The 27,813-nt window shown below is 41.8% G+C and overlaps 1 protein-coding gene across 1 annotated transcript; it reads right to left on the bottom strand.

Annotated features, from left to right (window-relative positions):
• Positions 1-369: 369 nt before the first annotated feature.
• Positions 370-27,382, bottom strand: ADRA1A (adrenoceptor alpha 1A). The gene is made up of 2 exons (XM_030549520.1): positions 26,500-27,382; positions 370-890 (listed from the first exon to the last, which is right to left on the bottom strand). The coding sequence occupies exons 1-2, from the start codon at positions 27,380-27,382 to the stop codon at positions 370-372; spliced, it is 1,404 nt and encodes a 467-aa protein (XP_030405380.1).
• Between the last annotated feature and the right edge of the window lie 431 nt (positions 27,383-27,813).

The following is a 27,813-nucleotide window of genomic DNA, read 5'->3' as shown; positions in this document are numbered from 1 at the left end:
AAATCAAGGCCTTTAAACGGTAGGGAAATGATGTTAGTCATTTCAAGGGGCTGGTGCTTAAAGATGATTCAGGGCTTCAATGCCCATTAAAATAAATGGAAAGATTCCCATTGACTTCAATGGGCTTTGGCTCAAGTCCATAACTCTCAGTGACTTCAGTTCTAAAAAGCTTTGACCACACTGTGTTAGGACATGCTACCTTTTGATTCAGGTCGCTCCCCCTACTTCAGCATCCATCCCTACTTACCATTAAGAAGAACAACTTCCTGCTAGCAGAACTATGCCAGCAGAGCAGGGTTGCCAGAGCTGAACAGTTGCATGTAAAGATTCCCCCTCATCCTCCCCAGGCCCATTAGTGATCTCGATCCCTTAGACATCCTCCCCATTTTCACTGAGGGAGATAGTGTGTATTTTAATGGTCGGCACTTTACGGTTCTCCCGAGCGACGCTCCTTGATGTGCCAGTACAGCAGCATGTCCTGAGGAAACCTTTGTTCTTCACTTTGGCTCTGGTGCAGCTGGACTTGTCTTTAGAGATTGCACTTTTTGTAGACATGCTTTGCATGGTGGTGAAAATCTTCCACTCGCAGACCCCATTGGACTTGGAAATCCTATAGAAGGTTTCCCCCGATCCTACGGGGATATGGACAACATCCTTGGCACCGTCCATACCTGGACTAGCTGGCTGGTTCAGATTGAAGCTAAGGGAATGCTTGTTGGCTGCTTTCTTTCTTGTGAAACACTGGGCTCGTAGGACATTTTGGAACGCTTTTTTAAACTCTTGACTCGAGCATGGGTAGATGATCGGGTTGATGCAGCTGTTCAAATACCCAAGCCAAAACGTTATTTTAAAAACCGTTTCTGAGGGCTTGAGTGCGGGAAAGAAAACACCTGGAATGGAAAATACAGGGAGTGTTAAGACAAAACTGGTGAGAAATTGCAGATAGTCAACGTGTAAGAGAGATAACAATGAAAACAACAAAGTTCATGATTTTTGGATGCTCCGACAACAGTCATACCTCCTGGGGAAGAGAACATTTCAGAATGTATGGTGCTCTACAATTACATAGACATAATAACTCTTCCAGGGGACCCTATCTGTTCAGTTACAAATGAAGCAGTAATTTCATATTTTAGGTTCTACAGAGTCCATAGTTTGGTGAAATGAGGTGACAAAGGGAAATTACTTCCTCCCAGGAGCTAAAGCACCAGGCTGCTCAGATAAGTAAGGAGACAACTTAACGGGATTTGAAATGGCCAGGGAATCACCACCTCTGGGATCCCAGCAAATGGAAAGCCCAATGATCCCTTTCAGACAGGAATTTTTAAAGGATCCTAATGGACCTGGATGCCTCCCTCACTTAGGATCCTTCAAAAATCCCAGCCTACAGATTTTTATGCATCATGCGCCTAATCCAAAATTCACAAAAGCCAATGAAAAGGCTCTCATTGACTGCAATGAGCATGGATCAGGCCCTTGAGCAATTGCTGTATAAACCATAGGAGTTTCAAAACATCTTTACTATCCTGCAGTGAGAGTGCTTAGCAGTGGTTAACTGAAGTTGTTAGAAATGTAAGGATGTTTCACATGGAGCTAATTAAAAAGGGAAGGGAAAGGTGACTCAAAACCAAAACGGGCTGATGCTTTGTTCAACTGTCGTCAGCTACAGGGAACGCTGATTGTCAGTGAAAAGGCCGTACAGGTATCATTTTTAAAGGGATCACATGACCAGTCTCCCTCTGCTTAATAACAGTGGGCTCCAGCTTGCCTGCAACGTGAGCAAATATATGGATATGTGTGCAAGACCTAAAAATCTCCCTCCTTGATTAACACTCAGATTAAAAAAAAATGCAATTGTTCAATTAATGTATTGATTTTTAAGAAAACCTTCTCCTGTCAAAGAAAGCAGCCAGCTGTTCAGGGCACGCTCTGTCCCCACAGATTTACAAAAGCCACAAAGCATACCAGCAATTTGTTTTTGACTAATAGTACAGTACATCTATTGTAATGAACTGGCTTGTGTGGATACCTACCACTGCCATTTTCCAGGCTGGAATGTGTATCAAAAACCCTGTACTACAAACACCTACTAAATACTTTCCGTTAGCTTAAGTGACAGGGGCTGTGTGGTCTATCCCAGCTGTTGCTATGAGGCTGTGAATGGTGATGGAGGAGGACAGTTGAGTAGTCTCTAAATGACCAGGGAGTTATACTATTCTCACTGCATTTCACTACATTCCTCTAATCTTTGATACTCAAGTCTTTTCGCAAAGGCAGTCTTTTTACCTTCTTGTAAAAGGATACAACGAGCAACTCTTCCAAACACACTTAAAGTAAGAATTTTCTGCTAACTTTTCCATTTTTAAAAGATTTTATCCCATGCACTGAAAGATTAAAGATTAATTAAAGATTCCTACTAGAGCTGTTCAAAATTTTTAAAATGGGCAAAAATTCAGATTTTCACATCTACTCCTTCAAAAAAGTCACCACCTATTTTACTTTTTTTAAGTTATTTGGTCAGTGGTAGCACTGGATACATTTTTTATTTTTTTTTGTTGTTGTTGATATTAAAATAAAACAGTAAAAAGCGTTTATGAAATTAGTGATTTTTTTTAAACTGTTTTTTCAACCAGCTTGACATAGAATCATAGAAATGCCAGGCTGGAAGGGACTTTGAAAAGTCATCAAGTCCAGTCCCCTGCGCTGAGGCAGAACAATGTAAATCTAGACTATCCCTGTCAGGTGTTTTTGTCCAGCTTGTTCTTAAAAACATCCAATAATGGGGATCCCACAACTTCCTTTGGAAGCCTGCTCCAGTGCTTAACTACCCTGAAATTAGAAAGATTTTCCTAATATCTACCCTAAATCTCCTTTACTGCAGTATAAGCCCATTACTTCGTGTCCTACCTTCCAGTAGACATGGAGAACAATTGATCATAGTCCTTTTTATAACAGCCCTAAACGTATTTGAAGACTATCAGAGCTCTCCTCAGCCTTATTTAAAGACTAAACATGTCCAATTTTTTAAATTCTTTCTCATAGATCAGGTTTTCTAAACCTTGTATCATTTTTTAGCTCTCCTCTGGACTATCTCAAATCTGTCCACGTCTTTCCTAAAGTGTGGTGCCCAGGATTGGACACACTTCTCCAACTGAGGCTTGGTGCTTGTAGAGTAAAATTCACTCTTGGGCAGAGGCCCTGCACAATGCCTATGCACCCAGTATGTCCCACTTAAGCAAAGTGACTAAAAGTATTGCTAGCATGTGTGGCATTCTTCTGTTCCGAGGATGTAAGTGGTGCATAGGCCTCAGACTGGCCTGCTACATGACTGTACATTTCACCCATAAACTTGAGTTATACTAAGAAAGCTTACTGACATTATTCAAATGATGCTTGTAACATGAAGAGAGGCATGTGCGTAAGGGATTTGCTGAATTAGGGCCATAATGACCAAAATATAGAAACATCGCTAGGATACCAAAGATGTAACACTGATGTTTTTGGAGAATTGTTTACAAAACTGCTGTTAGTGATCCCAGAATAATGCTAGAAATTTGCCTGTAATAAGATCCCACAATTCCCTAGCTCAGATGTTTCAAGTTTCTTGGAAATGAAAACAGCGCTGTCTGGTTGTGAATGAAACAGAAAACTGGATTCCATGCTGTCAAAATATTGCCTGTTCTGGGGGCCTATGGTAAATAAAAAAGCCTCTAGGACCACTTTCTGCTGCAGATCTCCCACTGCATTAAATCCTTAACAGGTTTTTGGGGGAAAGGTCATTCATTATTATGCTTTCAAAGTATTTGCCTCCAATAATGTGACCCTACCATTCCAAAATCAGTGATTACTTTGGACAACATAGCTTGGATATAAACATCACCCCAAATTCCCAGAAAACACAATTTGCTTGTTTGGGTCTTTACAGCCAAGATTTTGATCAACAGCTCTTTTAACATTGACATATCACCCCACCCAGCCCCTATGAAATCATAAACATGCCAAGATTGATAGGGATATTGTAGTAGTTATTTACACAACACATGAAGTTTGCCAGTAAACCAGCATTCATCATTTTTATTCTCCAAAATCATACAAACAACAGTACTGTTAGAGACATGGGCCTGAAAAGATCTCAAATTCTAACTGAACGCTGGGGAAGTTCAGATCACCCCCAGACCTCTGTGTGCCCAACCAAACCCCCAGGCTGAAGAAGTTCGGATGTGGATCCTAACTTCATTGCATTAATGCTTCTCTGCTTTTGAACCATGCCAGAAAGCAGTTCCTGAACTTTCCAGTGTTTCATTCTGGTCTCAGGGGAGCCTAAGATGAGGTGACTTTTGAAAATGTAGGGGAATTTATGGATTCATCTGTAGAATCCGAACTCAACTGCTTCTGGATACATGTTCAGTCTGAAATTTAGAAAATTCAGAAAAGTTATTTAAGCTGCATGCACTGAAGAGAGTTTTTCTGGGTGAATGTGTGTGAGAGACGGTATCAGGATGTTGCCTAAACCAGGCACACACATGATGAGAATGAATAATTGCTCTCATTCTGCGTCTGCTGAATGCAATCCCTATTGTCAAGTGCAAAGTGATGTCTACCCACCATAACACAAACCCTCATTTTCTGAGCTGAAATGATGGGCACAGGAAGTATTTTGGGGGCAAGTGAGGAATGTGGCCAGAGTGCAGTGTAATCTAGTTATCTTCAGTTGGTGCAAGATCCCTTAGGGACCACAGCCAATTGGTGCAAATTACAGCAGCCACTAGGCTGCTCTAAGATGCCCCAGGGCTAGGACTAGGGCAGCATATGAAAGAGTTGTAGCTGATTCCCTGACAGTCAGGTTAGGCACAGCAGAGAACCTTGCTCTTTATTTTCAAACAGGTAGACGTCTGGCTCTGGATCACAATTGCTACTAGTGCATTGCACATTCGTCATTTGGCTATGTGAATGTGCCTTTTTTGATTGAAAATAATTAAAAATATCTTTCCTATTCAGTGCAATACTCATATTTTAATTCTTTACCAAGTGAATCATCCAAACTGTTGTACAAAAGAAATCAGATCCATATTTCATGATTTTACTTTGTGACTAAACTTCAGAAATTTCTTAATATACAAATGCTATTTCCCTGTAATAACAAAATGCCCTACAGCTGTCCATTATCTCGCCAAAAGATTCTTTTTGGTTGGGAATTTCAAAGGAACCTAAGGAGACCAAGATGCCTCAATTCCATTGAATTAATCTGACATCAGTTTGTCCATTCCTTTCCCGTTTTGTTTCAATGGAAAAGGTAAATGAAATCCAAGTCCAGGAAGTGCTCTATTAAGCCAAATGCAGTAGTGGGTGAAAAAAATATCTTGTTTGCTCTGTCTTTTGGCTCATTTTAAATGGAATGCTAACACTCTGCCAAAGACTGTTAAAAATAGAAAATAGCCAGTGTCAAAGCTAGGCTCCTGCTTTTCTGGGGCGGGTGGGGAGATTTGTAGGCTAATTTATTAATATAACCTTTTTGGTTGATCAGTGTAGCAATTTCCTATCTTTGAACAGCACATTGTACATGAAAAGGACATTGAGTAGCTTTAACAGTAAACATGGGTTGGCATCTGTACAAGCCACCATCTTCCTTTCTTAACTCTTTCATTCCCATGGTAGATGCAACTTCCATATTTTAGACAAACATGCGCTTTCACATACATCAACTGGGCCAGGCATCAATGAAGCTTTGCAGATTTACACCAACTGAAGATCTAGTATGTCTACTTCAGTGGTGTTGCACAGGCATAATTTAGATCAGGGCAAAGTGAATGTAAAATTCTTCTAAATCAAAATAGTAGCATTTTGCACTCTCTTTACACCAGTGTAAATGGCTTGCACAAGGGCAAAGCACTGGTAAACTGGGCTGAGGATACTTACATTCTAACATAAGAACATAAGAACGGCCATACCGGGTCAGACCAAAGGTCCATCTAGCCCAGTATCTGTCTACCAACAGTGGCCAATGCCAGGTGCCCCAGAGGGAGAGAAGCTAACAGGCAATGATCAAGTGATCTCTCTCTTGCCATCCATCTCCATCCTCTGATGAACAGAGGCTAGGGACACCATTCTTTATCCATCCTGGCTAATAGCCATTTATGGACTCAGCCGTTATGAATTTATCCAGTTCCTTTTTAAACATTGTTATAGTCCCAGCCTTCACAACCTCCTCAGGTAAGGAGTTCCACAAGTTGACTGTGCTCTGTGTGAAGAAGAACTTCCTTTTATTTGTTTTAAACCTGCTACCTATTAATTTCATTTGGTGACCCCTAGTTCTTGTATTATAGGAATAAGTAAATAACTTTTCCTTATCCACTTTCTCCACCCCACTCATGATTTTATATACCTCTATCATATCCCCCCTTAGTCTCCTCTTTTCCAAGCTGAAGAGGCCTAGCCTCTTTAATCTTTCCTCGTATGGGACCCTCTCCAAACCCCTAATCATTTTAGTTGCCCTTTTCTGAACCTTTTCTAGTGCTAGAATATTTTTTTTGAGGTGAGGAGACCACATCTGTACACAGTATTCGAGATGTGGGCGTACCATGGATTTATATAAGGGCAATAATATATTCTCAGTTTTATTCTCTATCTCCTTTTTAATGATTCCTCACACCCTGTTTGCTTTTTTGACCGCCTCTGCACACTGCGTGGACATCTTCAGAGAACTATCCACGATGACGCCAAGAACTTTTTCCTGACTCGTTGTAGCTAAATTAGCCCCCATCATATTGTATGTATAATTGGGGTTATTTTTTCCAATGTGCATTACTTTATATTTATTACTATACATTACTCCACATTAAATTTCATTTGCCATTTTGTTGCCCAATCACTTAGTTTTGTGAGATCTTTCTGAAGTTCTTCACAATCTGCTTTGGTCTTCACTATCTTGAGTAGTTTAGTACCAGCTGCAAACTTTGCCACCTCACTGTTTACCCCTTTCTCCAGATCATTTATGAATAAATTGAATAGGATTGGTCCTAGGGCTGACCCTTGGGGAACACCACTAGTTACCCCTCTCCATTCTGAGAATTTACCATTAATTCCTACCCTTTGTTCCCTGTCTTTTAACCAGTTCTCAATCCATGAAACGACCTTCCCTTTTATTCCATGACAGCTTAATTTACGTAAGAGCCTTTGGTGAGAGACCTTGTCAAAGGCTTTCTGGAAATCTAAGTACACTATGTCCACTGGATTCCCCTTGTTGTTGACCCCTTCAAAGAACTCTAATAGATTAGTAAGACACGATTTCCCTTTACAGAAACCATGTTGACTATTGCTCAACAGTTTATGTTTTTCTATATATCTGACAATTTTATTCTTAACTATTGTTTCGACTAATTTGCCCGGTACTGACGTTAGACTTACCGGTCTGTAATTTCCGGGATCACCTCTAGATCCCTTTTTAAATATTGGCGTTACATTAGCTAACTTCCAGTCATTGGGTACCGAAGCCGATTTAAAGGACAGGTTACAACCCTTAGTTAATAGTTCTGCAACTTCACATTTGAGTTCTTTCGGAACTCTTGGGTGAATGTCATCTAGCCCTGGTAACATGTTAATGTTGAGTTTATCAATTAATTCCAAAACCTCCTCTAGTGACACTTCAATCTGTGACAGTTGCTCAGATTTGTCGCCTACAAAAGCTGGCTCAGGTTTGGGAATCTCCCTAACATCCTCAGCCGTGAAGACTGAAGCAAAGAATCCATTTAGTTTCTCCGCAATGACTTTATCGTCTTTAAGTGCTCCTTTTGTATTGCGATCATCAAGGGGCACCACTGGTTGTTCAGCAGGCTTTCTGCTTCTGATGTACTTAAAAAACATTTTGTTATTACCTTTGGAGTTTTTGGCTAGCCGTTCTTCAAACTCCTCTTTGGCTTTTCTTACTACATTCTCTTGCACTTAAGTTGGCAGTGTTTGTGCTCCTTTCTATTTGCCTCACTAGGATTTGACTTCCACTTTTTAAAGGAAGTCTTTTTATCTCTCACTGCTTCTTTTACATGGTTGTTAAGCCACGGTGGCTCTTTTTTAATTCTTTTACTGTGTTTCTTAATTTGGAGTATACATTGAAGTTGGGCCTCTATTACGGTGTCTTTAAAAAGGGCCCATGCAACTTGCAGGAATTTCACTTTAGTCACTGTACCTTTTAACTTTTGTTTAACTAACCACTTCATTTTTGTATAGTTCCCTCTTTTGAAATTAAATGCCACAGTGTTGGGCTGTTGAGGTGTTCTTCCCCCCCACAGAGATGTTGAATGCTATTGTATTATGGTCACTATTTCCAAGCGGTCCTGCTATAGTTACCTCTTGGACCAGCTTCTGCGCTCCACTCAGGATTAAATCTAGAGTTGCCTCTCCTCTTGTGGGTTCCTGTACCAGCTGCTCCATGAAGCAGTCATTTAAAGTATCGAGAAATTTTATCTCTGCATTTCGTCCTGAAGTGAAATGTTCCCAGTCAATATGGGGATAATTGAAATCCCCCAGTATTATTGGGTTCTTAATTTTGATAGCAGCTCTAATTTCCCTTAGCATTTCATCATCACTATTACTGTCCTGATCAGGTGGTCAATAATAGATCCCTAATGTTATATTTTTATGAGAGCATGAAATTTCTTATATTTTTATAATATAAAAATGTGTGGTCTGGGCAAGATATTTTAAGCTGTGTCTCATCTGTATAATGGACATAATAAAGACTGTTGGTGTAATTAGCGTTTGTGTAGTGCTTTGTAGCTATAAAATGTTAGTCTCGTGCTGCAGGACTTGAAGCCAGAACTTTACTCACCTCAAAGCTAGAGATATATTTTGATCCAAAACTTTAGATTGTCCCGTTACCAAGATCTAGGCTGATGTTCATGTCCGTGTCTAGTTACTATTATTACACCCCAGCTAATACAGGCAGAAGCCCTAAGGTCCCTAGTGATGTCAATTGACGTGAGTGCCAGGAGAATGCTATGTTTTTATGTATCTTCTACAGACAGAAAGACTTTTTATTTATCTTTCATTCATGAGTTTCAAAGCACTTTACAGACATTAATGAATGAGACCTCTATGAGATAAATATTATTTCCACTGTATTGCTAGGGAAACTAAAGTACACAGAGTTTAGGTGAATTTCCCTGGTTACGCACGAAATCTGGAATTGAACCCAGATCTACAGGTTCCCCATCCTATGCCTTCATCACAAAACGATCCTCCACACAGCACTTAAAAATCTTACATTCTGCAGCGTGATTTTACCAGTTCAAGAGTCTGTCACTGTATTGCACCCACCTGCTATGTGAAACGAGGAGAAATGTGCCAAGTGTGATGTATGACATCCTTTGGCACTTTAGTGTGCTCAAACCAGTGAAGGGTAATGAAGTGCAAAAACAGTATAATTTTTATTCTGCACCAGCTCGACATGACTAATGTAATCTCCTGCCATGATTCTGCTGTACTGTCTGCCCTTGAAAGAGTGAATCAAAATCACATTGCTTGGAAAAAGCTAGACAGCAACCCCACTGACTATGGCACTTATTTGATAACTTATATAAACTCATTATCAATAAATATAAAGGCTCAATCCTCTGTCTAAAAATAGCACCATAAATATGAGAAATGAACACACAGAGTTTTCAAAGACTATAACAATATTGGCTCTTGTTCCATAATGCTACAGTGTAAGAATCATGAATGCAAATACAGAGAAATTTGATTGAAAAGCGTAATTTACAAAACAATATGATATGCAGTGTTCATACGCGTCCTTCAAAAAAAACAGCCCAGAGAAACATTCTGGTCTGTCAGAAAATACTGTTTTGTTCAAACCAAAACTTTCTATGGAAAGTGTCATTTTGGTAAAATGTTCATTAAAAAAGTGAATAATTTTAATAATGTAGAGTGCACCATTTAGACATTTTTAGTACAGAATGTTAATTTAGAAATGACTTTTCATTTTGAAATTTAATTTCATATGATAAAACCATTAAAAATTAAATAAGCCTACATTGAAACTAAATGTTTTGATTTTAATCAAAACAAGATGTTTTAACTGACCTAAAATGTTGTTTCCAAAATTCACCGCCATCCCCTGAACAAAAAATATATTCAGAAATGATAGAATGTCCCACAAAACAAGAAATTCCAGTTCCTACTCAGCTCTGAAAATTTGGAGTTGTTCAATGAGATATGAAACCAAGGGCTTCATTATTTAGTTGGTGTTGGTCCTGCTTTGAGCAGGGAGTTGGACTAGATGACCTCCTGAGGTCTCTTCCAACCCTGACATGCTATGATTCTACGATTATTTCTAGTCATTGTAGAGTCGTGGTATATTTTGCAACAATAAATGCGTTAACCCTGATATACTGCACAAACACCAATACAGGACAATTACATTCTGCCTATTATACTCTCCCAGCAGTTTCAGCTGGTTCTGCAGTAGTTATCAACATCTTCCATGCCATGACACTTCTCCACATCCCTATGCTCCCTTCCCATCTAGCTGAATGGGTAGGGCAGGGTGACACCAGCGGAGTTCATGACCCCTATGTTGAGAACCCACTGGATCTGATATTTTTCTTCCAGTCCTTTAATATTTTGTAGAGTCACTGTATGCATTTAAATAGACAATATGTTTAAGACCAGAGATGGATGCATTCAGTGCTGAATGAAAACTATCTTTATCTGGTGGTGTTAAGACTTGTCTTAAGGTATTTCATTCAGAGCATTTGAAGGCATAACAAGAACCAATGGCTGGAAGTTAAAGCAAGACAAATTCAAGTAAGAAATAGAGCAAAAGCTTTGTTATCCAGCATGCTGGGGGTATGGGAGGTGCCGGTTAATCAAAAATTCTGGTTAACTAAGACTTAACAATGGAATACCAATTTTCAAAGAATTAGACTACAATAAAATGAAAAAAGTATAAAATCGTATTCAAGTACTCACCAATCCAGTAGTAGTACTGCACTGCAGAGTGGTTGGTTTCTTGAAGCACTTAGGTGTATACAGGGAAAGTTTTCTATACAGTAGGTTATCTTATGACACTTCAGGTCACCCAGATCACTAAAACTACACTTAAGACTAAAACAATTCTGAACATAATTTAATCTTTCTTTGATGATTCAGAAGGCACTTCAGGATCTTGCAGTGCCTCAGAATCATCATCACCATCAATTATCATTGTCAATGTGGAAGGTATAGAAGGCTGGGCTGAATCTGTAATGGCCCTATGATGCCCCCTGGAAGCTGCTCTTTTGAATAAATCCATGATACCAGCTTGCTTGCTTCCTTGTCCTCTGCCTCTTTTGCATAAATATAGAGTGCAGAATGTGTAATTGCATAACCTCCTGGACTGTATACTAGTCCCGGTTACTAGACTGAAGATTTGTATTGGGAGATATCAGAAATGCCAGTTAATAGAGTTTTCCGGTTGGTAAAGTGCCAGATAACACAGCTTTTCCTGTAATACCCTTTTTTAACAATGAAGATGATTAATCATTGAACAAACCATCACTTGATGTCTTCAGATCAAGACAAACTGCCTTTCTGTAAGATATGCTTTAGCAAAACACAAATTAATGGGCTGAATTCTGGGGTTATAATCTTCTCTTTATCACAGGGCATCTTTGTAGACACAGGGAACAATACAGTGTCACCATTCATTTCTGTCAATGGCTTGTTCATCCATTAAACCCAACCTGGCCTGTTCCTGCGTACAATGCCATGCCATCTAGCTGGTGGTCAGTGGTAATCATGTGAAATTCTCTGACCTGCATTATACAGGAGGTCAGACTAAATGATCTAATGGCCCTTTCTGCCTGTAAAAACTGAATCTATGAAACAATTTTGGGTAATAAATGAATTAGTAAAAATCAAAGTCTGCGTAAGGATGATTCACAGATAGAAAAAAAAGAGTGTTAAATAAATTATTCACTTTGAATTGTTCATCTACTTTCCTCCTCACCACTTGATTAATGACTTATTTCCCCGTACTGCGGCTGCTACTGCTTAGCATATGTGAATGTTCAACAGTGCACTTGCAATGTTTCCTAGCAGAGCCAAAGGATGTGAGAAGAAGCAAGCAGGGAGTTAAGAAAGGGTAACTGCTACAAAAATACTTTGTGTTCTGTCAAACTCTGTGCACAGAACAAGATACAATTTGAGCATCAGCAGAGCAAGCTTCTTGTCACTGTGCCACAACCTTGTTCTGGATGGATCATCTTCCCTAGAGGTGAGGAGGGAGTTCAGAGTCCACATTCATCCACTCTGTTGTGTCTGCCAATTAGTCACAATTTTGATTTGAACATTTCACCCACTAGCAGCCTGGACTGAGAGTGCTAATTTGTTTGACGTAGGCCGGCAAAAAAAACTTGTAGTATCTACCATTTTTCAAGTGACTGCTGACATAGATTGGATCACAACCAGCAATCAAGCCATGAAAGGCTTTATAACTCATAACTAATCCAATTCAATCTAATCCTCATGGACTCTTATGTCTTAGCTAGTATTTCTTTTGCAGAAGTAAAAGGTTAAATTCTGGTAAACACCATTGTTAGTTTCATAGAATCATAGAATATCAGGGTTGGAAGGGACCTCAGGAGGTCATCTAGTCCAACCCCTTGCTCAAAGCAGGACCAATTCCCAGCTAAATCATCCCAGCCACGGCTTTGTCAAGCCTGATCTTAAAAACCTCTAAGGAAGGAGATTCCACCACCTGCCTAGGTAACCCATTTCCTTTCTTCTTGGAGAGTTAGTTACATCTGTGCAAAGGGAATGAAAAAATGTTACCAAAACAGAATTCTCCATTCACACCAGTTGTGTTTTACACCCACTCTGAACTCACTTTTCAAGTGTGTAAATGACTACATAAAGTACAAGACACTAGTGAATCAGGCTCTAAGCTTTTCCATGTGCATATCATACTGGTATACCTAAATTCCCTCCAGGAAGTGCTGACAACCAGGAAAAAAAGATTAACTCAGCTTTTAATTCCTGTGCATTGTAGATTGGTTAAATGATCCTTGGTTTATGATTTGCATTCTAACATAAGTTTTATTAAGAGAGTCATTAGCATGATTCAGTCTCCTCTTGTTCAGAAATAAAATTTGTTATTAGTGTTGTCAGTTCTTTAATTTGCTTTCCAGATTAAACATTTCCCATCATTTATCCCTCCTCCTTCCATTCTCCAATGTGTGAGGATTTTGTTTTTCCCAGTGTAAGCTTTTATTTTTATGTTTGCCAACTTTGTTTTTTGGAGCCAACAGCTGTACGTTTTCCACATCCTGCTGCTGATTAAATGCCAAGACAGGCGCAAAGGCACTCTCCGATTTCTCTGTAAATCAATTACTTAGGAGTTATGGAGTTGCTTGATTACAGTGTATTCAAACATCAGTACTGATGTCAAGTATGGATGTGTTAATGGAAAGCACATGGCATATGGAGTCCCCAACCTGTACAGGTTTCTGGCCTTCCATATTATTTAATATAGTGGTATCCTACTCCACATTATAGGAAGCAGCATGAGGTTAGTAACCCTTAAGTCTTTGTGTCCTCAGGACCTTTGTAGGAATGGTATATTGGTGAATGTTCTGAAAACACATAGAGGACTATGAATCAGGGATGTTAGACAACGTCATTTTCAAGGTTATGTTCCCCACTTCGTTTCTTTCCATATGTGTGTTCAAAGTCCAGTGGTGGAGTAAGAGCACAGGGATGATCTAAGGAACAAGCAGTAACCTGTGAAATATTCATGCTTGTGTAGAAATATTAGGGCTTATATTCTCTGTGAGATGCAGTGAGGAGTGGGAGACAATTACCTACACACAAACGGTCACATTCCATCCAGTAAAGAGCAGTGCTTCATAAGCACATTCTGAGATGACAAAAACAAATAAGGCTTATTATTAAGTGTTATTTGATGAGGGGGTTGCATCTGAAGGTGCCCGAGGGCTCCAGTGGAAATACAAATTAAAACAAATTAAAAATCATGAAGACAGAAGGCTGTGAACAGCAGACCTTACATCAGGCAGATTGGTCCTGTATTATCTATGGCATTCTGTACCTAAAGTGAGGCAGTTTGCAAGATCGAGATCACCAAACATGGTTAAACCCATTTTTTCCCTTGCTTCCAAGCTTGGAGTTTGCCCTGGATTTTATTCCACATGACCACTCCCTACCTACACTGTTCCTTATTCTCAGGTCAAATAGAAAATATGTCATGGAAATATATATATATCTTACGTCTTCAGAGTGATCACAGCTGTGCTCTGTACTTTTACTGCCTTGAAGCATGTCTCACCCAGCCCTTCTCTATGGAAAGAATCTTTAGTGGGAACAAATATAGGATCAAATAAGCTTTGAAAAGTAGGAAATGCTCCAGATTTTTCTAGCACTAAATTAATGCACCTAATACAGAAGGGCAGAATGGAGAAACCTCAGTGCCTAAGAACCCTCTTTCAGGATTCTGGAAAGTTTTGGATAAGTTGCTCATTCTTATTCCCCTTCCAATTCTTTGCACTTCTTAAATCGGCTGGAATTGGAAATGCCAAAATAGCAAGAGAAAAGCTGCTCTCATGCACCAGACTTTGAATTCAAGGATCGCTAGACCATGCAGTAGAACTCAGAGGGGCCGAATCCAACCACTGGCAGCCAAGCTCCTCTCCCGCCCGTCCCGTCCCGCCCCACCTCACCTCCACCTCCTCTCCTGAGCATGCCATGTCCCCCCTCCTTCGACTACCTCCCAGCGCTTGCTGCCACCAAACAGCTGTAGTAAGCTCTGAGAGGAAGGGGGAGGAGCTGGAATGTGGCACACTCAGGGGAGGAGGCAGGGCCAGGGCAGGGATTTAGGGAAGGAGTCGAATAGGGGCAGGGAGGGGCAGAGTTGGGGAGGGGACTTTGGGGAAGGGGTTAGAATGGTGGTGGGAGGGGGTGGAGTCAGGGCGAGGGCGGGGCCGGGGGCAGAGGGGGTCTGGCACCCACCAGCGCCAGGAGAAGTCGACGCCTATGGTAGAACTCACCTGTTTCCCTGCCACTTTTGCAGGGGAAGGTAACTGATGGATTGGATTGATTGAGGGTAGGAGGCTGGGATGGGTGTTGGAATTGGGAAATATTTATTATGGTCTACAGGTATCCCGGTGTCTGGGTGCTCTGTTTGGATTTTTTAAGGGGTATTTTATGTTATGTGTTATGATGTGTCCAGTTACAATTAGTGCCAGTTACATACATAAAATAAATATTTCTGGCATAAGAAACAAACACCAAATATCACATATGCAAGACAGTAACTGCCAGATTTGCAGCCCAAATCTGAAGACTCAGAATGTTCAGCTAAACACTTGGAGCCAAATTCTGCTCTCAGTTACATCATTGTAAATCTGGAGCAACTGATAAGATTGAATTCATTATTGATAAAATTAAACAAAGTAAACAAAAAACCTGGTTGCAATGAAATTACTTGGGATACCAATACTGCAACATTTGTGATTCTATCATGCTATTTATGTTTTCTCTAAAGGCCCCAGCTCTTGGAGTCATGTGACTAAGGGAGAATCCCAGCTTTGATTTAAAAAGTAGCCTTCGTGGTTTCAGGAAAAAAGCTTGAAAATATGAACTCTAAAGGTTCAAAACCCAGAAGGCAAATAAAAAGAGCCCATTTATTTTTAAAAAATCTCATTTCCAAGCCTCTAGATTTTTGAACATTTGGGGTTGGTAATACTGGGATTCACACCGTAGTGCAAATGAATAAAATATATCCCTTAAGCTTTTCAACTGAACCCAAACCTTTGTGGATCATCCATTCCCACTTCTTGATGCATAATGCATAAAAAGCACTCTGACATCTTTTTGAGTGGAAAATGACATTCCTCCTGGCTCATGTACTCTAGGGGCATAAAAGTGGTGACTTGAAATCATTCCTGTAGAAGACAAGAGCATTTTAATGGGGAGAGAAAGCTTCCCATTTGACAGGTAAATCATCTAGGAAAGCCATACATGCAGAGCTTAAGTCACTACCATGTAAAAGGCACATGTTTAAAAATCTCTTCTTTCATTTTTAGGTCAAATTGGCTGGAATATAACTCAGGGGACCCGGGTCTAAATTCCACAGGTGAAATCCAGGCCCCTTTGAAGTCAAAGAGACTTTTGCCATTGTGTTCAGTGTGGCCAGGATTTCATCCAAAAACCAACAAGGACTTTGCAGTCCATGTCTTTGGCAGATTCCCTTTGTGTTGAAGAAACACTCCAAAGAGATATTCCAGCTGCCGTTCTTCTCGGTTTATTTTCTTTATATTCAATGGCTCTACACTCACACACATGTACCCTCCAGATCTTGTTGTATACAAATGCGCTCTAGCTCACTGACCTGCTGCCACCCTGCTCTGCTACTGTACTTCTCTGTCATTATGGAACATGCTAAGATGCTAATAGAGGGAGTCTCGATCTGAATGCTGTCTCTGGGGCCCACATGTAATATATTCTGACCTCTACACCATTTAGGGCTGGATAGTCTTAGCCTTTATTCTGCTGTGCAGGGGATCAAGGGGCATCAGGTCTCCTCCTTTCTTCTCTGCACAGCCCTGCTTAGATTGTGACTTCTGCCAGGCTGGGGGAGAGCTCAGGCTACTTGCAGAGCAGGGAGTAACTGGCAAGCTAGAAGGGGCGGAAGGAGGCATGGAGTGGGGGGACCCTTGGCTCCACCAGGTTAATTGTTGGTCAGAGCAGATGGCAGGATATACAGGAGAGAGGGGGCTGTTGCATGAAAAGGGGCAAAGTACTCCACTCCTTCCCTGATGCAAACAGGGAGCAGAAGAGAAAGTCCCATGTTGTTCTCTGGCTGCTCGTGGGGTAGAGCAGCAACACGCCACCCCATAGTCAGCAACTAACTAAAGCGGCAGCAAGGGACAAGTGGCTTCAGCACATAAAACTCTGATTAACCCAGCTAGCTCCTTGATGACCACATTATAGTAGGGTTGTCCTACTGCAAAGAAAAATGATGCTTGCACATAAATGACTAGCCATCCAGCCCTATTACTCAACCCTTGTGACTCCTTTATTACACTCTGCTCACTCGCTGAGTCACATCTGACATTCAATTGTCAGCTCTGAGCAGCCAGGCTCACAGCATGTGTCTTTATTTTCTCGGTCAAATTCCGAGCATGGTCCTGGGCATTGCCTCGTTAAATCATAATTGCAATTATTAATAATTATATATCCACCACGAATCTTTCTACTTGAGGTCATTGCATAATTCCACCAGAATTTAATTTAATCAGGAATCTCAGTTTATAACTCAGTTAGGGACCATTATTAATGACAGTAACGCTGAGAGGCCACAGCTGAGATAGGACCATTGTACAATCATCAACACACTGAGCGACAGTCCCTGTCCTGAAGAGATTCTAATCTAAATAGCCAGAACAGATACATAAGAAACTACTCAACGTCAAAAAGGGTAATAGAATCTGGCATTAAATTGATAGTGCTTATAAGGCAGAAGGCTTTCAAGATATGATATAGTATATTTCAGAAGAAGAAGAGGCTCCTATGGTATTTTATAGAATAGGAATAAAATATAAACCAACCACACCGATGTCACCGCTGCTAGTCATTTTATGACTTCCTGCAAGCTTTGGCAGTAATTGTTTTCCGTGTTGGGTTTGGATTCTTATTATACGACAGGCAAGTTCTCCTGACAACCATCGTAAATTTCAAAAAAGGGAAACAGCCTTTTCCTAGCACAGAGCCTATGGGAATAGAGTGATAACACAAGCTCGGTGAAACTTTCTCATAATGAAACCTCAAAGCAGGTAAAATGTGCTGTGACTTGTCTTACTCAGAACTGGAGTCAATGTATTGAATGAGCGTGAGCCCTGTTCAAGTGAACTTGGGTGACTTCCACTCAAACAAAACACAACAGTTTCAGCTGAGTATCACTCCTCGGGAAACTTCAAGAAAGTGGAGCATAGGGACATGAAATGAGAATAAAGGTTCACATTAATTTCTAATCTCAGGCCATCATGTTTTCTTCACAGCTGCACTTATATTTGTGCCATGCTGTCAGTTAAACTAGCAATAACTACGATGGCTTTTAATGCTGATCCGTGCCATGTAGTTAAGATACTAATCCATGAATTTAAAAGAGAACTGGATAAATTCATGGAGGTTAAGTCCATTAATGGCGATTAGCAGGATGGGTAAGGAATGGTGTCCCTAGCCTCTGTTTGTCAGAGGGTGGAGATGGATGACAGGAGAGAGATCACTTGATCATTAACTGTTAGGTTCACTCCCTCTGGGTCACCTGACATTGGCCACTGTCAGTAGACAGGATACTGGGCTGAATGGACCTTTGGTCTGACCCAGTACGGCTGTTCTTATGTCTGGGACACAGGAAATGTGGGTTCAAATCCCTGCCTTGCCAAAGACTTCTTGTGTGACCTTAGTTAAGTCTCTTAGGGCCAGAACGTTAAAAGTATTTAAGCAATTAATTCCAATTTAAATCAATGGGAGTGGGGTGCCTAAATTCCTTTGAATTTCTGGCCCTTCCTCATTCAGTGCCTTAGTTCCCCCTCTGTGAAATAGAGATAACAGCACTTCCCTACCACACAGGCTCTTGTGAGGATAAATACATTGAAAATTGTAAGGTGCTCAGATACTATGGTGGTGGAGGGTTACAAGTGCAATAGACAGCTGGATCTGCAACACAAGTGAAACTATTTGGAATATAGTATCGGATTTGTCAAAAAATGCCAACACCGTCTGAATTTTCCATCCCAACCCAGGCCCAATTCCAAACGGCAACATTCAAAAAGTCTCAGGTTGGAAATGTTGTACATATTTGATGCGGAAAAAAGACACAAAACCCTTTAGAAGTTATAAAGAATGCAGGAATAAGAAACAGTGACTTGTTAGTGAGATAAAATGAGGGGGAGGCAGCCTCCCAGTGCTATGACAGTCCAGGCAGGACATTAAGCGGTGCGGGGGAGAGGAGCCCAGCATGCCGCTGCTATGATAGTCCAGGCAGGACAGAATCTTTTCTTTACACAGGAAAGGGAGGGGACTGATGGAGCTCAGCCCCCAGTGGCTATGATGAAGACGGTTACCAGCCATTCTGTACCATCTCCTGGGAATGACCAGGAATCATTCCTATTTTTACCCAGGTGCTCCTGAGGCCAGCCAGGGGTATTCAGCAGTTATCAAGCATGTACTGTCTGCCACCAGGGAGGGGAGAGGAGGAGATACTGCTCTTCACTGCTGCAGCATCGCGTCTACCAGCAGCATTCAGTAGACATAGGGTGACATTGAAAGAAGTCAAGAAATGATTTCTTTCCCTTTTCTTTCACATGGCGGGGGAGAGTAAATTGACGACCTATTCCCTGAACCACGCCGGACAATGTGTTTGAACCTACAGGCATTGGGAGCTCAGCCAGGAATGCAAATACTTTTTGGAGACTGCTGGGGACTGTGGGATAGCTGGAGTCCTCAGTACCCCTTCTCTCCCTCCCTCCCTCCCTCCATGAGCGTCCATTTGAGTCTCTGGCTTCCCGTTACGCTTGTCACGCAGCACTGTGTAGCCTGTGGATTTTTTTTTCAAACGCTTTGGCATTTCGTCTTCTGTAACAGAGCTCTGATAGAACAGATTTGTTTCCCCATACAGCGATCAGATCCAGTATCTCCCGTACGGTCCATGCTGGAGCTCTTTTTGGATTTGGGACTGCATTGCCACCCGTGCTGATCAGAGCTCCACGCTGGACAAACAGGAAATGAAAATCAAAATTTCGCAGGGCTTTTCCTGTTTTCCTGGCCACTGCATCCGAGTTCAGATTGTTGTCCAGAGCGGTCACAGTGGTGCACTGTGGGATACTGCCTGGAGGCCAATACTATCAATTTGCGGCCACACTAACCCTAATCCGATATGGTAATACCGATTTTAGCACTACTCCTCTCATTGGGGAGGAGTACAGAAACCAATTTAAGGAGCCCTTTATATCGATATAAAGGGCCTCGTAGTGTGGACGGGTACAGCGTTAAATCAGTTTAACGCTGCTAAAATTGGTTTAAATGCGTAGTGTAGACCAAGCCTAAGAGAGAAAAAGCAAGCCATTCAAAAGGCAGAAATTGCCCGCCCTCCACCTCATATCCTTACCTGCTCCCCCCAGTAATGCTGGACTGCAGCTTTAAACCCCAGCTCATGTTGTCGGGGGATAGCGGTGCAGCAGGAGCTGGGAATTCTGGCTGACTCAGCTCAGATTCTTCTGAGAGCTCCAGGACAGCACATGCAGCCCCACCACAGGATGCAAGGTGGATTTCCATGCTTGTCTTGGCTCACTGGGTGAGCTCATACGGTAGCTAATGCTAGCAGCCTCAAAGCAGACCTTGTTGGCCTCTTCCTAGGGGTGAAACATGAAGCAAGGTTCTTTGATCCTGGTTCTCCCCCCATCAGGACCGGCGCTAGGGTTTGAGCGCCCTAGGCAGACGGCAATTTTGCCACCCCACATGCTGGTCCCGCGGCTCTGCTGGAGCTGCCACAGTGGTGCCCGTGGAGGGTCTGGTGCTCCGTGGCTCCGGTGGAGCTGCCGCAGTCATGCCTGCAGGAGGTCTACCGGAGCCACGCGAGCAGCCGACCGTCCGCAGGCACGACTGCGGCAGCTCCACTGGAGCCACCTGCCGCCCCCTCCGGCAAAACGGTGCCCACCAATTATTCTGGCGCCCTAGGCGATTCCCTAGGCTGCCTAAATGGTAGTGCCGGCCCTGCCCCCCATTTATGCCATCGCAACCCAGATGCAATCTGGCCCATTAGAAAGAAGTGGCCCATGCAGCCCCACTACAGACTCACAATGAATGTGTTAGGATCATGGCTGCAGACTTACATGGACATCGTTCTTCCATCTTTCACAACCAAATGTTGACACCATAAACATTAAGGTTTGAAGGCTGTCCTCAATAACTCCTGTGCAGTGACATTCACTGGGGAGCATAGGTGAAGCCAGGCAGAATTTCTCCAAAATGGGTCAATTCCTGCACTGGGCTCAGGGTTTGTCCCAGGACTTAAGCAGTTCAAAAGAAGGTGTAAATATCATATAAAGGGCATTTGTACCATCAAACTCTAGTTTCCCTTGTGGCAGAGAACAGACAGGATAGATAATAATAGAAACCATTTGTAGAGGTTGCTGCTGGACACAGACAAAGAACATTGTGGTTCTTCCTGGTTCCAGATTAAATTTAGCTTGTGCTGCTGAGAGACGATCCTCACTTGGGTCTCCCTCAGTCCTGGCCTGGACTAAGCAAACATGGAAAGGGAAACCATTCTGCTGCAGGTCACTGGGTACATGCATCCCAGGAAAAGCTGAGAGTTGTCCGGAGAGGGGGTGTGCAAATCTCAACAGTGGAGCTGGCTGGAATATTTTTGACAATATTGTTTTCCAGACCTGCTGTTTTCATCAAAGCACAAATGTTTGGTGGGGACATATTGATTTTGATGAGCTTTTTGCTGGCAAGGTTTCCGAGGTCCAGGATGGACTCTCTGGTTAATTTGAGGGACAGAGACAGAGAGAGCAAGTGGATTAAAAAAAAAACTGACCTTTTTGCATAGAAAATGAACAGCTTTTGACACTATCCCCCTTTGACCAAAACATTCAAAAGGGGATTTTTTTTTGTTTCAATGTGTAATGCATGTTTTTTCCCAAAACCTCTGAAGCTCTCACCTAACAGAATTCTTGTTCTCCAGCCAGCTCTATTAAACAGCATCCCAACCAAGCCAGAAAGGGGTAAAATGGGCTTAACACCTATCCTGCAGCTGTCTATTCTGGGAATAAGGCTCCTAAAACCTTGGCCTAAAATGAAAGACTGCCCATGCAGTGGAAAAGCCTCTGGAAAGGTTGGGAGGGCATTACCTACCCTGATTTTAAACCAACCCCTCCTGATTGTCACCTATATGTGTTAATTTCACCTAGAGTATTGTCCAGCACTCTCCATTCAGAGGCTGGTCTTGAACTACTTTGGAGGACTCTTTCCACCTAAGGTATTTGAGAGGGCACATGGCAACTTGTGGCTGATGAAATGATCTACCTGTCGCTCACAAGAACACGCTCCCCCAATGTAAAGCCTGGGTCTGTTTAAATTCCTGTGTACACCCTGCGAGCAGGCATGCAAGTGGAATGTCTACACTGGTCCTGCGAGCGTCCCTCTTCCAGTCCAGGCACAGGTAATTGATACAGACACTGTTGTTATGGACATATTGGTTACTAACGCGGAGAGAAGAAAGCTTCCCCCTTGCATCTCTGCACCTATCATTGATCAGTCACTGAACAGCATGTTGTGCAGGTTGCTGTATGCCTTCCTCATTATCCTGTTCTGATTTCTGACTCTCAGCTTTGCTTTGCACCCTACCTGGCCTGTCTGAACCAGGCTGACATGCATTTTACACAGCAGCCAGGGACTCTAGCACCACATCACTAGGTTTCCCCAGACATGCTCTCATTATGTCCAGAGACTTGCTGTACTCTCCTAACTATACCTTGCCTTTGACTATGATGATAGATCTGTGGACCCCAACTTGCACTGAGCTATCTACATGGGAACAGACACCTCCATTAATGTTGTTTAGCAGTTCTTCATATAGTTGTTTTATTCCATAAAGGGCAAGATTACAATAGGTTTCAAGGGTCTGTTGTTGATTCTCTTTCTTTTGGATATTCAATATTTTAAATTTACATATCCTGCTAAAGGGATCAGCATTGCAGTTATTTTCTCACAAACTTCACAACATCACAAATAAAGTATCAGGGGATAGTCACGTTAGTCAGTATCCACAAAAACAACAAGGAGTCCGGTGGGTTTTTTACCCACAAAAGCTTATGCCCAAATAAATCTGTTAGTCTTTAAGGCAACATCACTAATATGGGCTTTCACTGATGTTTACTTCCACATCCCTCCAATGGGTATTTCAAGGATTATTCTGATTATTATATGGCTGCATAATACATCAAAGGTTTCAAATAGAATTGGTTGGGAAATGTTTTTATTATAATTATTTGTATCGCAGTAATACTCAGGAGCCCAGTCATGGACCATGACTCCATGGTGTTAGGTGCTGTACAAACTGTGGAACTTCAAAACTTTTCATGTAATGGAATTCTTATTTTCTAGCCAGCACTGTTGAGACCCTGCAGCTCCCATTAACTTCAACTAGCATTATTAATGCTCAGCATTTCTGAAATCTGGCTCCTGGATTCTGTGCTTGGCTCTGCCATTAACCACCTTTGTGACCTTGAGCAAGTCACGTTCCCTCACTGGGCCAGAGTTTTCCCATCTGCAAAATGGGGATAATGATGCTTGCAAAGCTCATTGTAATCTATGGATGAAAAACTCTGTATAAAAAAGCTAAGCATTATGGGGCTGTCACGGAGTCACCGGGCAATGCTCTGGAACTGCTCCCCACCAAGCCAGTCAGGACTTTGGGGAGCCTCCTCTCCCTTGAAGCAGACTTGTTCAGGGCAAGAAGCTCACACAGCTTCACCTCCTGGGTCTCTCCTTGGAGCATTCAGCATCCTCTGCCCCTCCGTGCGCTTCTCACAGCGAGTCCACCCCAGCGGGGTCCTGGGGAAGCCACCGGGTTCTGCACCCCCACTTTGCAGTCAGACGTGACTCTCAGCCAGCCAGTAAAACAGAGGTTTATTCTATGACAGGAACAGGGTCTAAAACAGAGCTTGTAGATACAGTGAACCGGACCCCTCGGCTGGGTCCATTCTGGGGGGCAGTGAGCCAGACCCCCAGGTCTGCCCTCCACCCTTGACCCCAGGCAGCTCCAGACTAACAACACCTCCCAGCCCCTCCTCTCTCCTCAGCCCCTTTCCCGGGCCAGGAGGTCACCTGATCCCTTTGTCTCCAACACCTTCAGCTGGCACCTTTGCAGGGGAGGGGCCCAGGCCATCAGTTGCTAGGAGACAGAGTGTCAGGCATTTAGGTGCACTGGCCCTTTGCTCTGCCAGATACTTAAGAACTGCCATAGGGACACTGAGGCACCAATACAGTATTCAGAGAAAACATTAAGAACTTTCCCAGTTCGTCACAGGGGCTATGATACAAAGTAGGTAGGAAAACAGCCTGGATCAAGACGTAACAGTGTTTTTGCATAATATATGTCTCTTAGTGCTACATTTCTGTTTAGCACTCTTTTTTTCTTTTAACAAAAAGGACAAACAGATTTTTGGAAAAAATTATAATGTGATTCTAAAATAACAGAGAAACTATGTGAAGATAGGGAGACTAACCTTAGGAAACTTTTCTTATAAGGGATTAAAGCTTCAAAGTTCAGTTTTGAATAAGGAAGTTTTCTTCAACTTAAATCAAATGGATCAACAGCAGCAGCTCTATGTGGGCAGCCAGATTTGCGGATTTTTTTTTCACCAAAGTGTGCGTCATGTGCTCTCAAACCCTTTTTGGGTATGTTTGGGACATCTTGGCAACAAACATTTCAACAGAATGACACTCAGAGCAGAAAGAGCCAGTCCTCTTGGGGCTTTTCCTTATACAATGTCTAAGTCTTTCCTCAGTCACTTTTCCAGTATTGACCTGAATTTCAGATGACGGACTTAGATAGACTCTGCAGTCATTGACATTCATGAGACAATAACAGCTAAAGGATTTAGTGAAATATTATGTTGGAATCCTATAGAAGTTAATTGAAAATGGTCACCTTTCTAAGTTTTTTTTTTTTTAAACTTTCCCTTGGAATTTGATTGAGAATTATATCCCTATCTAGAGTCCTATAGAATGGCACAAAGCAGCTATAGACAAAAGGAGATCATTTTCCATTTCACTCTGTAGGTTTTTAGGGTAATTTCCATAAGATGCTGTAAAGCCTTATTAGTTTCATGCTTCTGAAATTGTAGAAGGCTCTCCCATAAGGGCACAATTTCAAAGCTTTTGTTTAAGCTTTTTCTGGCAAAAATTGGCCACTGCAAAGAGATTAGCTTGCCAATGGTTAGGATGATTTAACTAGTTTGGTCAAGAACTAATTTAATAAACGCAGCTTATAAACTATAGCCTGGTTTTCTTTCATATGTGTTTTGCTTGTATCCCCAAAACAGAGGGGAAAAAAAGATCTGCAGGCATCTAAATCTGTAATTCATGTGGAATCCTGGATTTTATTGCAGTTGGTAAGTAATTCTCTATTAAAATCATTTTCTCTAAACAAACTTTCCAATGCTGAAGTTTGAACTTAGCAGCTAAATCTGTAACAACAGAAACATTGATATGTAGAATTGATTCCCAACACCTACCTGGCCCTCGGATTTAAAAACCACAATAAACACAACCCTGAGCATAACCCACTAGAATTTGAGTGGTTCATTCTTTTTTCCATTTGGTCTGCTAATCCCGCTTTTATTTACACCACACTCTTGTGCTACATCATAAACATTGTTAAAATACAGAGTACTTTTTTTTTAAAGGGATGCATTAAAACTTTTAAACTGTATGTCATTCCATTTGCAACTAGCAAACAGTTGAGTTAATCGCTCTTTTCAAAGAGAAATATATTTGCAGTCGCTCTCTGGCTTTTTTTTAAAAAGGTCACCTTTGCAACAAAATATAGAGAAGCTAAAATAATTATTTTGCACTAAAGACTTAATTCAAAACCCACAGAAGTCAATGGCAGCCTTTCTCTTGGTTTCAGTGGCTTTGGATCAAGGCCAAAAGGGCAGATGATCAAGAGCTCAATTCTCATTTAGGCACCAAGGTAAATTGCCCGGTTTTCAACGGATCTCAGCACTTTGGTTGCTTGTTGAGTGCTTAGCTCTGGAAAATCTGTCCATAAATGTCACAATGGGAGCACTATGGAAAATCAGGACCTGATTGTGGGTACTGAGCAATTGAAAGTCTGGTCCCTTAGCGCCTTTTAAAATCCAGATGTAAATTTGCAAAAAGATACGTTGGTGTTGAAGTTAATGGTGCTTATGTCCTTTACGCCAGCTAAGAATTTGGCCCATAATGTCTGTAGAGCTGGCCAGAGGACAACAATTCCATTTGGTGGAGAAATTCAAAACTGACTTTCTTCCTAATTGTCACAAAACCTGACATGTGTAACATGCTCTGCAAAGGAAAAATCTGATTGTGTTTTAATTTTTTATTTCAGCTCAATAAAAATGTTTTGTTTCAGTTTCCACTTTTTACAAATGTATAATAAAAAATTGAAACAAACCGTCCTTTCAAAATGAAAAATCAAAAACTGTTTCATTTCAATAATGTCCAAAATAAGATTCTTCAACGCTGTGGAAAAAAACTTCCCCCCGAGATTTTACTAAACAAATTATTGGTGAAATTGACATGATTTTGAGAAGTGTTTCAGTTTTGATGGAACTGCATTTTCCAATGGAAAATGGTTCTGTCTAAGTTTTGCGGATCAGCTCTAACCCATAGCAAGGCAAAAAGAGATTCCCCTACCCCACAGAAGTTATTATAAAAGGTTAAGTGTTTTGCTTTACTTACCAATAGGCATGACTATAAAGAAAGGAAGCCAGCACAGTATGAAGCACCCCACCACTATTCCCAGGGTCTTGGCTGCTTTCTTTTCCCTGGAGAACTTCAGGAGACGTACTGAGAAGTGTGTTTTGTTCTTTGTGCAGGATGTAGATCTGCTCTGTACCGAGGTGTTTTTGCGATGGATCCGGAGAGTCACCTCTTCAGAATGAGATTTCTCCGTTTTCAAGCCAGAAATCAGGCCTTTGCTTTCTCTTTTGGCCACCACATACACTCTACAGTACATCACCAAGATGATGGTCAAGGGGAGGTAGAAGGAGCCAAAAGCAGAGAACAATACGTAGCCAGGCTCTTCAGTGATTTGACAGATGGTCTCATCTTCTGGAGCTGGCTCCTTCCAGCCAAAGAGAGGTCCAATGGAGATCACCAGAGACAAAGCCCAGACACTTAGCAGAGCCAGGAGTCCCCTCTTTTCTGTCACTATAGCTGGATATCTCAGTGGGTAGCTCACCCCAATGTATCTGTCTATAGAGATGATACATAGGCTCATGATGGAAGCCGTGCAGCATAGGACATCGACAGCTGCCCAGATGTTGCAGAAGATCCTCCCAAAGACCCAGTAGCCCAAAATCTCAAAGATTGCTGAGAAAGGCAGGACAGTGGAAGTTAAGAGGAAATCCGCAACAGCCAGGTTGATTATGTAGTAATGGGTGACACTCTGAAGGTGTCTGTGGCAGGCTACTGAGAGGATAACCAGAATATTACCCAGCACCCCAAAAATAATCAGCCCCCCTAAAATTACCCCTAATAATATGGCCTTAAAATTGTTCACTATCCCCACAGTCTGGGTGCAATTTGAACAGTAAGAGGAATTTCCAGGGAGGAAAACCATTGTCGTTGGCAGATAAAGTTCATCCAACTCTTGTGCTCCACTTGACTTTCTACTGCTTAACGTGCTGAGATCAACTCTTTGAAGGTTTTGCAGGCAACATTTGCCCAGCTCTGTTGGTAAAAGCTATTATAATTATTAACAACAACAACAATAATAATAATGACTTAGAAACACAAAACCAGGATAAGTAACCAATCCAGAAACATATTGGAAAAGCCATAAAGTTCTCTCTAAGCTTCTGCTCTTCTGGTTGCTTTTGGCAGCTAATTAGCAACATAGCCCCAATTTTGAAGACTTTCCAAGACTGGCTTTCTTCCTGGGATGCAGGGGTCTCAGTTGTATGGTGTAAAGTAGGGGCACCAATGAGGACATTTCTCTTACTTTCCAGGATAACTGTCCCAGGGGAAATGGACCTGCAGTGCTAAAATCAT

Source organism: Gopherus evgoodei, chromosome 2 (assembly GCF_007399415.2).
Source record: "Gopherus evgoodei ecotype Sinaloan lineage chromosome 2, rGopEvg1_v1.p, whole genome shotgun sequence".
Taxonomy (NCBI): domain Eukaryota; kingdom Metazoa; phylum Chordata; order Testudines; family Testudinidae; genus Gopherus; species Gopherus evgoodei.
The sequence above is the reverse complement of the archived record's forward strand: the minus strand, read 5'-3'. Positions and strand labels throughout refer to the sequence as shown.

Bases quoted from the DNA above. Each gene is read 5' to 3' on its own strand.
- ADRA1A (XM_030549520.1), bottom strand. From the start codon at position 27,382: ATGGTTTTCCTCCCTGGAAATTCCTCTTACTGTTCAAATTGCACCCAG. The intron at 891-26,499 runs GTAAGTAAAGCA...TTTCCATTCCAG, and splicing joins CTTTATAGTCATGCCTATTG to GTGTTTTCTTTCCCGCACTC.